The sequence below is a fragment of the Vespa mandarinia genome, chromosome 2 (assembly GCF_050613455.1).
Source record: "Vespa mandarinia isolate Hongniang chromosome 2, ASM5061345v1, whole genome shotgun sequence".
NCBI lineage: Eukaryota > Metazoa > Arthropoda > Insecta > Hymenoptera > Vespidae > Vespa > Vespa mandarinia.
In genome coordinates, this window is record NC_140811.1 from 18,075,001 (window position 1) to 18,086,706 (window position 11,706).

General features: G+C 27.8%; 3 protein-coding genes across 5 annotated transcripts in view; 1 reads left to right on the forward strand and 2 right to left on the reverse strand.

Annotated features, from left to right (window-relative positions):
* Positions 1 to 114, reverse strand: part of LOC118448567 (uncharacterized) — a 1,141-nt gene extending 1,027 nt beyond the window's left edge. Inside the window, exon 1 of the mRNA XM_035882108.2 lies at positions 1 to 114. This exon is cut by the window's left edge and continues 105 nt beyond it. Within this exon, the coding sequence (XP_035738001.2) occupies positions 1 to 114 (114 nt within the window).
* The window catches only part of Coa7 (Cytochrome c oxidase assembly factor 7), a 1,715-nt gene extending 17 nt beyond the window's left edge, over positions 1 to 1,698 (reverse strand). Inside the window, exons 1-4 of one of the 2 annotated variants that reach the window (XM_035882501.2) lie at positions 1,445 to 1,698; positions 1,174 to 1,308; positions 441 to 1,002; positions 1 to 126 (exon numbers count right to left, since the gene is read on the reverse strand). The exon at positions 1 to 126 is cut by the window's left edge and continues 17 nt beyond it. In XM_035882501.2, coding sequence (XP_035738394.2) covers positions 542 to 1,002; positions 1,174 to 1,308; positions 1,445 to 1,550 — 702 coding nt within the window. In that variant the 5' untranslated portion in view covers positions 1,551 to 1,698 and the 3' untranslated portion in view covers positions 1 to 126; positions 441 to 541. Of the gene's footprint in view, positions 127 to 440; positions 1,309 to 1,388 lie in introns of both variants that reach the window. The other variant, XM_085655361.1, reaches the window with a different exon arrangement.
* A 57-nt stretch (positions 1,699 to 1,755) lies between these two features.
* LOC118447672 (osmotic avoidance abnormal protein 3) lies at positions 1,756 to 10,678 on the forward strand. Of its 2 annotated transcripts, none has more exons than XM_035879925.2 (6): positions 1,756 to 1,998; positions 3,775 to 3,846; positions 6,227 to 7,011; positions 7,183 to 7,869; positions 8,818 to 9,389; positions 10,038 to 10,678. In XM_035879925.2, exons 2-6 carry the CDS (start codon positions 3,775 to 3,777, stop codon positions 10,535 to 10,537), a joined length of 2,616 nt encoding a protein of 871 aa, XP_035735818.2. In that variant the 5' UTR covers positions 1,756 to 1,998; the 3' UTR covers positions 10,538 to 10,678. The 2 variants fall into 2 exon arrangements, with proteins under 2 accessions (XP_035735818.2, XP_085511481.1); XM_085655355.1 differs by lacking the exon at positions 1,756 to 1,998 and adding an exon at positions 4,487 to 4,557 and having other exon boundaries at positions 3,797 to 3,846; positions 10,038 to 10,677.
* The last annotated feature ends 1,028 nt before the right edge of the window (positions 10,679 to 11,706 follow it).

Sequence of the window (11,706 nt, forward strand, 5' to 3'; positions counted from 1 at the left end):
TCTTGGTACAAATACATCCGTATTTAGAAAATCTTTATATTCTTCCGTGTTTTCAATACTCTTCTCTGCATCTTCACAGCTATGCAATATTGCCCTTAAAATTCTTACATCCATGTTATATTAGATCTGGAAATATAATGTTTATAAAGATAATATTATTATGATATTATGTATTTTATTTAAAAATGAAATACGTATTTAATAATTTAATGTTAATATATTCATACGCATGAAAAATTATAAACAGTTAATATAATATAGTATGTAGAAAATAATTACTACATATTAATTATTTATTTGATTAAAACAATCATAGTTTTATAGTTTTTCATTTGAACCAAAATTTTCCCTTTACATAACCTAATAAAACTCACATTATTGATCAGTATTACCAACATTATAGATAAAATATTCGATAATAAAATAAATAACTTACGTACTAGCAACAGATCGTATAAATGACGTAAGAAAAATACATTTAATTTTTTATAAACATAACGTTCTTTATTATGACTTTGCAATAATATAACATATGGTGTCACTAGTTTTCAATGCCTTGTTGGAACTTTAACGTTGGAACGTGTTTTAATTCTTTTAAAAGTTGATCAGCTCGTTGCCGAAAGATTTTGGCCAATTCAGAATCCTTTTTGACACCATCGCCTCTTAAATGCATCTGAGATACATTTGCACAGGCATACGGATTCCCATATTCGCAGGATTTAAGTGATAATTTGTAAGCCTCTTTGAAGTTCTTCTCTACGTGATTCTCTATTCCACTCATGTAAATACCTGATAGAAAGAAACAGGCTTTCTCCGAATGGAGTTCGTAACATGCCTTATTTAACATGTTTATTCCTTTATTAATCTGCATAGAAGGATCATCCTCAAGTTGATCAGTTATGGCAAGAATACCACCATGAAGACAACCATTATCGTCATTAAAATTGCAAGCTTTTTGTTCATATTTATATGCTTCATTAATATCTTTTTTACAACCTTTACCTATAAAAACGAAGAAACATATAAATTTGAACTGAAACGTCGATAAGTTTCTTTTCCCATTCTCCTTCATTGACAATATTAGAAATAAAATTTCAAAAAGCGCGCTTCCTTCTTTATCGACCGAGAAGCCGTAGAGCCAAACTGCTGCCATCTAATCGTCACATAACTTACCGACGATAAGATAATCTCCGTATTTGGCACAACTTCTCGGAAAATTACGTTCGTCACAATTTGATTTATAAATGATCGCAGCAGTTTTATATTCCTTCTTGATGGCTTCGTTAAAGTCACCCAAAAGATGACAAACTGGAAATGAAAGAAGAAGAAAGGGAGGGAGGCGAGAGAAAAAACAAAAAAGAAACGAAGGAACAGAAAAAGAATATTACTAAAGAGGACGGCACGTTCGTTCGATGCAATAGGTTAGATCACCCGTGTTATATACCTTCAGGATTTTTTTCACTGTAACAACCGAATTTATATTCGATATGAAGATTTTTCAGATATTCCTTAACCTCCTCGGGCTTTTTCAAATTGTACGGTATGGCCATGTCGTTTATTTTTTCATTCACAAAACTTAGCAAATCGTAATAAGCGAAATAAGGTTTGACTATAGACAATTCTCGTGTTAGAGAAAGAGAGAACGATGATAAGAGTTGGAGTGGGGATCTTGCGGTGGATCGGCCAATCACGTGATCGTATAGATTGAACGCGCGTTTCTTCAATATTTTTGAACGAGCGCGCGCGCATAAAGTGAAAAGCGAAACGAGGTGTCGCGTACATCGTGAAAATGCTTTAATCGTTTGGACAGTACTGCTTCCCACGTCGTTTCGCGTGTATATCTTCTTAAGTCTTATTCGCATCGTAATAAAATTTTTATTTTTTTTTTAACTTATAAGCATAAAGATAAGTGTAGTGTTCGTTTTTTTTCTATTTTTACAAGATATAACTATCGCATGCCCGAAATAAATATTATATTTCGTCATCGTCGTCGTCGAGGTTAGTAATATTATAGTATCATGTGTAATAATAATAAAGATAATAAATTTTGTAAAAAAAGAAAAAAAAATAAATTTCTTGATAAACACGGAAATAAGTACGAATAACGTTAGAATTATAAGAATATTATATCATGTTCGATATATTTCATGTACACATATATATATATATATATATTTTTTTTTTTTATTCGTATATAAAAATTTTCATAATATATATCTTTTTTAAGAATTTAATTTTTCTTTTTTCGTTTGTTTATTTCTTTTTTTTTTATACTTGTTTCTCTTTCGTTTTAAAACGTAATACAATTGCGCGGTTTTATTCTGATCTTGATATAGACCTTCTTAACTATAGCAGAAGTTACAGGATTACATTGCGTTTAGTAGGTCAAAGTTTAGGGTATACTCGGTTAGTCGGCGTCTACCATGCTATCTAATCTGAAATCTTTTTCCTTTTTCTTTTACTTACGTGTTTACTTAGGATTCATACATATGCATTATCACAAATTATTTCATTTAATCTGAGTGACAACTGTGATGGATAATTATTAGATATTATTATAATTAAATTGTTTTATGTTAACAAAAATTTATTTATTTATATATATATATATATGTATATATATATAGTATGAATAGTTTATATAAATAAATAAATAAATAATTAAATAATTAAATAAATAATTAAATAAATAAATAAATAAAAAAATAAATAAATAGTATATATATTAGTATAAATATAAATGGTTTAAATATAATAATAGTATAAATATAAATATATATTAAAAATATTATTAAAATAGAATATTACTAAAGTATTATTGAACTGTAAATGGTTATAATTTAAATGTATATATATATTTTTTTTTTTTAATTAAAAATAATTATACGATTATTATTTTATAAAATTATTGGCACATCATCTATAATGATACGTATCTTACATATTTGACTAACAAGTAGTTTTGACCTTGTGAATAACAGATCTATGTATCTATCAAGTTCGTCATAGTATATAGTTATATATATATATATGTATATATACTAATATTCGATCGTAAAGTATGAAGATACATAGAAACACTTTACTATAGATTTTATTGTTGTGTATAGTTCTATTCAGATATACTTATCACTCATTATATCTAAACTCATTTACGATCTTATCATTAACGTAAAAAAAAAAAAAGAAAATGATTTAATATGAATAGACTTATCTATAAATTTCCAAAGAAAAAAAAAATATATATATATATATATATAAATAATAAAAAAATAAAATAAACGTAACCAATCATATAAAAATTAAATAATTATATAAAATAATTATATAATAACAATTATATTATATATATAAATATATACGTATATATACAGACACATGATTACTGAAATTTACTAAGTGTATATGTATAAAACCGTTCGGATAAATAAATTTATAAATCATAAAAAAGAAAAAAAAAAAAAAGAAAAAAAGAAAATTTAATAATTTTACCAAAAACCATACATATACATATATTATATGTATTAAAATTTATTATATATTAAAAAGAAATATATATATATATACATAAATAATATTAATATGAATAATTATATAAAAGAAAATAATACACATATACATGTTTACTAAAATTTATTTAAAAAAAAAAAAATATATATATATATAATCTATAAGTTACAAAAAATATAAATATATATATTATATATTGAATTTAAATTTTTTTTTGTTTCTTTTTTTCTTTCTTTTTTTTTTGTTTTTTTTTTTTGTTTTTAGATGAGCGAGTCCGTAAAAGTGGCCGTAAGATGTCGGCCCATGTGCAGTCGAGAAAAGCAACAGGGGTGCCGGGTACGTCAACGCGAGAGTCAACAACAATCAGCAACAGTCAGCAAAAGAAAAAAAAAAAAAGAAAAGAAAAGAAAAGAAAAGAAATAACAAGAGAAAATATCGGTCAATAGAGCAGTAGAGGGAGCATTGATAAGGAATATAAATTTTGATTGATGCACTTATGCCTAGTTAGAATTACTGCCTTACACATCTGTATTATATAGGATACAATACATAAGATGTAATAATATGTCTCATGTGGCATGTATTCATGTTTTTATAATTTTGTTTATCTTTTTGTATGTTTCTCAAACCTTCATCGTTATAATATCGAACGCATTGTAACTTAGCGACCGTACCAAAACAAGGAACGTTTGCTCATTGCTGAACATGACGCTCCTCTTGCATACATAGATATATACATGTATACATACATACATATGTATGTATGCATTTGTATACGTGTGTGCAATTTTTTTTCCCTTTAAATATTTCATTGAAAAAATTCAACGGAAGAAACTTTTCATTTTTATTCTTATTATTATTATTATTATTATTATTATTATTATTATTATTATTATTATTGTTATTATTATTATTATTATTGTTATTAGTTTTTTTTATGTTTCTTTCACTTTTTTCTTTTTATTTTTTGTTACAGTATCTCTCATAAGCGAAATTTCATAAATTAAAAAAAAAAAATCTCTTGCATCTTTCGTCATATTTTTTTTCGTAAGTATAATGTATATACATATGTATGTATGTTGCATATGTATGTATATGTAAAAATATGTAGATATTTTCTAATCGTCACGTGCATCGCGTTGCAAAAGTAACATGAAAACTATTTCGCTTGAAATATCGATTCGACATAGACTTTGTTCCATCGATAAGCGTGAATATGATGAAGTGTACTAAGAAATATGTGTGTGTAAATATTTATAATATATATATATATATATATATATATATATATATATACGTGACGCAGATATACGTGTATTTAAAAAAAATAATGAGGTCTAATGTACATTTATAATTATTCGATTATTAATTTCTGGAAAATAATTTTTATTACATATTTATACCCTTATGTATTTATTTATTTTGTATATATTTATTTGTGCATACGCGTCTGTCTAAAAAAATTTATATGTATATATATTGTAATTTATGCAGTGAAAAGTATGCATAGTATGTATGCGCGTTTTTATCTGTGTGTGTATACCTATATATATATACACTCGAAAGATTTATTGTTTACAAGTATTTGATTCTATTATATATACATATATACATACATCATATATATATATATGTATATATGTACGTACATACATACCATCGTTAATCGAGTAAAGTCAATCGATTTATGTAGTTCTTTCGCATAAGTGCATGAATACGGGAATCAATAGATATATATCTTTCAAGTTACGTGCTCGAACCTTGACCTATATTTAAAATTCTATTTGATAAGAGCAATACGTTTAGATGACACATTGGTTATATTTGCCAAACCAAATTAATCAAAAAATTGAAATTGTTTGACGTTATTATTAGTAAATTATAAATAGCAGCATGTATGTTGTCATTACTTGATTAGATGTATATAATTAATGTATATTACTATTCCTTTTTTATTTTTTTTCTTTGATTTATTTATTTTTAAACAAGACCAAAAAAAAAGTTTCATTCGTTAGCAACAAATTGATCTATTTATTTTTTATATTTTCTTTTTTCTCCTTCTAAATCTTTCGTAAGAATAAAAAAATTTGTTGTCATATATAAAATTTGTATATTACAGATTTTATTTTTATTATGGAAAGTATATGCTGTCTCATTTTTTCCTTTTTCTTTTTTCTCGTTAAATCTATGAAAGAGAAATATTAAAAAATGAAATATTTTTTAATATACAAATTTTACGTAGAAATCTACAATACCGACTGTCGATAAAACATTTAGTATCGAATCGATTTTCCACAATTGATTTTTATGTTGGACTTTACATTTATTACATATACACAAGAAGCATATTTTTGGTTTTAATGATCTTGAAAAAGGAAAAAAAAGAATTAAATAAATAATGTTATAAAAACAATTTGCAATATGAACCGTCGGTAACGCGTTGAGGGTTAAAATAATTTTGCAAAAAATCGATGTCTATTCATTGAATATATACTTTTTATAATTGTTATCTGAACAAAAGATATATAAAATAATTCACATTATTATAAAGTTTGAATCGCACGCTTTATACTTTTGTTGAAAAATATATTAAAAATTTTTCTAATGGTAAAAAGAAAAAAAAAGAAAAGAATTTAGAAAATCCATTCGCCATTAGAACGTTATGTGTTAAATGATAAATAATTAAAAAGTATCATTATAATGATTGAATCCGTAGAGCGTCGTGACGATCGACAGCCAGACAAAATGTTGTACTTTGGAGAGTCCATCTTCGAATGGAAATTTGACTGGCGGGAAGGTGTATCAATTCGACGCAGCATTTGGTTCGGATTCAAGTACGGAATTGGTTTACGAGGACGTTGGCTCGGTCATCGTCGAGGCTGTACTTCACGGTTACAATGGTACGGTCTTTGCTTATGGGCAAACAGGTTGCGGGAAATCTTATACTATGCGAGGTTTCATCGAACGTACATTGGAACATTTGTTCGAGGCAACTTCAACATCGAGCACGGAGACACGTTATTTGGCATTACTTAGCTATCTCGAGATTTATAACGAACGTTTACGGGATTTATTGAAGGAAGATACGGGTGAATCATTGTTGATGCTGAAGGAGGATTCAACCAAAGGTACTTACGTGGCCGGTGGTTTGCGCGAGGTCACGGTCAAGGACGCTGCGGAATGCGCACGTTTGATCGAACAAGGTGATAAAAAAAGGGCAGCAGCCGCTACGAAGATGAACGCAGCAAGTTCGAGGAGTCACGCGGTTTTGACTCTTGCACTCGAGGCAATAGCTATTAACGATAACGAGAAGGGTGGTAGTAACGCTATTAGAAGAGGAAGACTTCATTTGGTCGATTTGGCTGGTTCGGAGAGACAAACGAGAACCGGTGCTACCGGGGATCGTTTGAAGGAAGCCGCTAGTATTAATTTGAGCTTATCCGCTCTTGGTAATGTCATTAGCGCATTGGCTGCTGGCAATGGTCGACATGTACCATATAGGTATAACATATTTTTATTTAATTTGATATTAACGACCGTACATATGGAACATTGTTTACGATATTATATATTATATAAATATATATTTTTTTCTCTTTTTCTTTTTTTTTTTTTTTTTTTGATTTTGTTTCCTTCTGTTTTGGGAAATACGGGAAATTGGTACGTTCATAGGGATAGTAAATTGACTAGGTTACTAAGGGATAGTCTTGGTGGCAATGCAAGAACACTTATGATAGCATGCATCAGTCCTAGTGACATTGATGCCGACGAGACATTGAGTACACTTCGATATGCCGCAAGGGCACGTTGTATAAAAAACAAACCGGTTGTCAATGAGGATCCTAAAGATGCTTTGTTAAGACAATATCAATTGGAATTACAGAGACTTCGTAAATTATTGGAATCAAATGATAAGATGAACGATTCGATTGGCTCGACTAAAGATCTTGAATTATATGAGAACGTTGATACAACGGATAGAGAATATAACGAGGAAGTTGAAAGATTGAAAAAGGAATGTGAGAATTCGAATTTGTCCGCTAAAAGATTACGAGAGGAACTTGATATATTGAAATCGCGATACGAGAATGATAATGGTAAAATTACATTGCACGAGGATGAACCTGTTATCGATGAATTGGACAGAGAACGGGAAGAGAAACGAAGGAAGAAGAGAGAGGCAGCGAAACAAGAAGTATTAAGGAGATTGGAGAAACTTACGATTGGTGGGGAGGCACTTGACAATAACGAGTTAAGGAAACGAAGAGAAAAGAGAAGAAAGAGATTGCAAGCTCTTGCTGGTGTTTTAGAAGCTAGCAGTCAAGATGGCGGTGTCTTCCAAGTTTACGGCCAACTAAGGTAACATAGACATTTTTTTATTTATTTATTTATTTATTTATTTATTTGATCGATTTTTGATCGATATTTTTAATGAACGATTTGTTTTGGAGATTTCTTTTTTCTTTCTTCTTTTTTTTTTTTCTTTTATTTTCTTATCTTTTTCTTTTTTCTATACGACTTTTAATATCACAGATCTCTCTCTCTCTCTCTCTCTCTCTCTCTCTCTCTCTCTCTCTCTCTCTCTCTCTCTCTCTGTGTGTGTGTGTGTGTGTATGTATGTTTTCTTTTTTATTTCTATCTTTATTTTTTTTTTATTTTTATTCATTAGCATTATATAACATTATATTCAAGAATTGATGGATTAATAGATTTGATAATAATTTAAAGACATTTTATTGAATGATTACAAATATATCCGTTTTTAAATATAATTATAAATTTGAGATATTTAAAAAAAAAATATATATATATATATAAATTTGTAGAGTTTTGACTTTACGCAATTTACTCGATCAATTAAATGTGTAGAATTATGTTTAGAAACTGAACGGATCTTGCGTAATCATTAATATATGTACAATATTCTTCAAAAATTAAACAAACATTTCCTAATCATAAATTAATAAGATTCAGGAAGTCAAAAGAGAACTAATAGATGAATGAATAAATATAAAATAAATAATATAAAAATAGAAATAAAGGAAAAAGAACACACACACACACGCGCTTGTGCATAAATCTTTTCAAATCTATCATATTAGACGTCGTATATAGGGGGAAAAAAAAAAAAAAAAAAACCCACGAATCTTTTTTTTTTTTTTTTTTTTTTTTTTTTTGACGAAAGAGAAAAATAAAGAACAAAAAAGGAAAAAACAAACAAAAAGACATAACGAAAGTAAGGAACGATTATGAAATCATGATGGAATGATAATTGTACAATTAAAATGGTTTCAATTTTAATGTCAGATCTACCGAGGATGCATTGAAAAGAATGGCGAAGAGAGTACGTCAATTAGAAGCGGAAGCTGCCGATCTCCAAGCATCCTGGGACGCGGAACGTCGTGATCTCTTACGACGTGAATTACTTACGTCACAATTGTGCGACGCAATGATACCACATTTGCGACCAGGTTGTCCATTACGGGACGTAGAATCTGTAAGGGCATCGGCAACTTGGTCCGAGGAATTAAATCGTTGGAGACTTCCGGATGCATCTAGTTACATAACATTACCACCAACGTTCATTCAATTACGTGATGGTAATATGACGACGAACACGATGACGACACCAGGAACTATATCTAAGGCAGATCTTAACAACAATAATAATAATAACAATAATGACGGTAAAACAACAGGGAGGGAGGATTATAGAAAAACGAATTTAAACGTGTCAACGAATGAGACCGCAGACGAGACGATTGATGATAAAAATAAAATTAAGGATACGACAAAGAAGTTGGACATTGCTGGAACATATTTTCGTAGAAATAGAATTGATACATTGTTGGCACGTGTCAAAGAGGCTAAAACATTCGGTAGGATTATTATTATTATTATTATTATTATTATTATTATTATTATTATTATTATTATTAATGGTAATTAAATTATTATCTTATGATAGATATAATTATTATTATTATAATTATTTTATAATATTATTTATTATTAATAATAATGAGATAATGAGATTACTATTATTATATTATTATTATTATTATTATTATTTCTTTGATTGATTTTTAACGTAAGAAATTTTATGATATTTTTTTCTTCTCTCCAACCGAACATATATATATATATATATATATATATATATATATATATGTATATATATATATATATATACATATATATATATATATATATAAATAAATGTTGATCGCGTTTGTTCATTAAACGTTTCGTAATAAGCGAAAGGATCGTTTGTTAAAGACTTTAAGTGAAACGAAAGTAGAAATGAATATGAAATATAAGAAACTGAGCAAGCAAGCAAGCAAGCAAGCAAGCAAGCAAGCAAGCAAGTAAAACGCTTTCACGATCGACTCGCGTTATCTCTCCCGTAGTTGTAATAATTAACGTTTAAATCCAATGTACGAAATGCGGAAATTAACTGTACCTTCTTTTTCTTCTTCTTCTTCTTCTTCATGATTATCTTTATAATTTTCTTTTTCTTATTTTAGAAATAGGAAATCGTTTGAGCAAGTCCGGCGGTTCGGAAGATACAACGACTCCGTCTAATAATAATTATCTACAATTGAACGCATTGAACTTGCAAACTAGCGCGCCTGTAATCACCGAATCAAATGTTTATAAACCGAGTCAACATCCTATAACAGTTCACGGTCATTCAACTCGATACGCATGGACCATAGATGATAATCCAACAAATAAAACTTATGGTTCGCTCCTAACTAATATGAAAAAAAATCCACCAAGGATATTAGAAGCATTACCATCTTATCCACAAGGCAATGGTCAACTTATCAATAATCCGTTTCGTTTTAACGAAAGGATACCTTCTAGATTCGATCAAAATGACGATCAACGACAACATCAACGAAAACATGAACAAGATGAAGATGAAGTGGAAGATGAAGAGGAGGAGGAGGAAAAAGGAAAACGTCGTGAACGTCGTTTACTCAATCTCGATCGAAATTTTCATTCATCCAAGGCGAGCTAACGATATTGATTAATTAATGAATTTATTAATTAACGATTAGTTATTAACGAAATACATACTCGTTATTTTTAATATTATCGTTTTTGAACGTCCATATTATATCTTAAATCATCACGGTTATATTTAATTTATCCTTTTAAATAATTCTATAAACAGATATATATATATATATATATATATATATATATATATATCTCATAATATGAAGAGAGTAATTTGTGAGAAAATAAAAAAAAAGAAAAAAAAAAGAAATACAAAAATAAAAGAAAAAAAACAGAAAAGAAAAGAAAAAAGAAGAAAGTGTATATAGGCTCATGAAGAGAGATGAAACGATCAGTATTATATCATTTTAATTTAAGAAAATATTCTTTATTTTACAAATGTTCTGACAAATGTTTCTTCGATCTTGTGTAATTTTTTTCTTTTTTTATTTTTCCCTTTTAAATAGCATTTAAACAATGAGAATTAAATGTTCCAATTTATTATTTAATATTCCTCGATTATCTATTTCTCGATGAAACTATGAGAGAAATTTATTCTATACGAGCAAGCAAGATATATCGAGAAAATCATGTATAAAAAAAAAAAAAGAAAGAAAAAAGAAAAAGAAAGAAAAAAAGAAAGAAAGAAAAAAAGAACAGTTGAAAAAGGAATGTATAAATATGTAATATTTCATCGGAATCTAAATATTTTTTTATACGAGTATTTATGTCTGCGTTGAGCTTATGCTTATGAATGTGTAATATATTGTTGATTCTGTATATATATATGTATATATATATATATATATATATACATATATATATATATATACATATATATATATGTATGTATACATGTATGTCACAGATGAATAGAATTGTAAATTAATTTTCTTTTAATTTGTCATACACATGGATATTGACACAACCCATTAATTTAGTTTCTCTTTATTCTATTTTTATTTTACTTTTTCTTTTTTATATCTCCTTGTCATTTTTTTCTTCAGAATTTCTTTTCTTCTTTCTTTTTTCTTTTTTTCGCCTTGAGCAACCTTACGTAATCCCGATAAACGATCAATTCCTTTATTAATTGGAAAGTAAATTTCTAAAACTTATACCCACGTAAAAATCATACCAGAAATAAAATGAAAGATAGATATAAACTAACGTTCAATCTTTTTGTGTGAA

Coding starts and splice junctions, on each gene's coding strand:
- LOC118447672 (XM_035879925.2), top strand. CDS start 3,775: ATGAGCGAGTCCGTAAAAGTGGCCGTAAGATGTCGGCCCATGTGCAGT. Junction 3,847..6,226: donor AAAAGCAACAGGGGTGCCGG/GTACGTCAACGC, acceptor TTGAATCCGTAG/AGCGTCGTGACGATCGACAG. Junction 9,390..10,037: donor CAAAGAGGCTAAAACATTCG/GTAGGATTATTA, acceptor TTCTTATTTTAG/AAATAGGAAATCGTTTGAGC.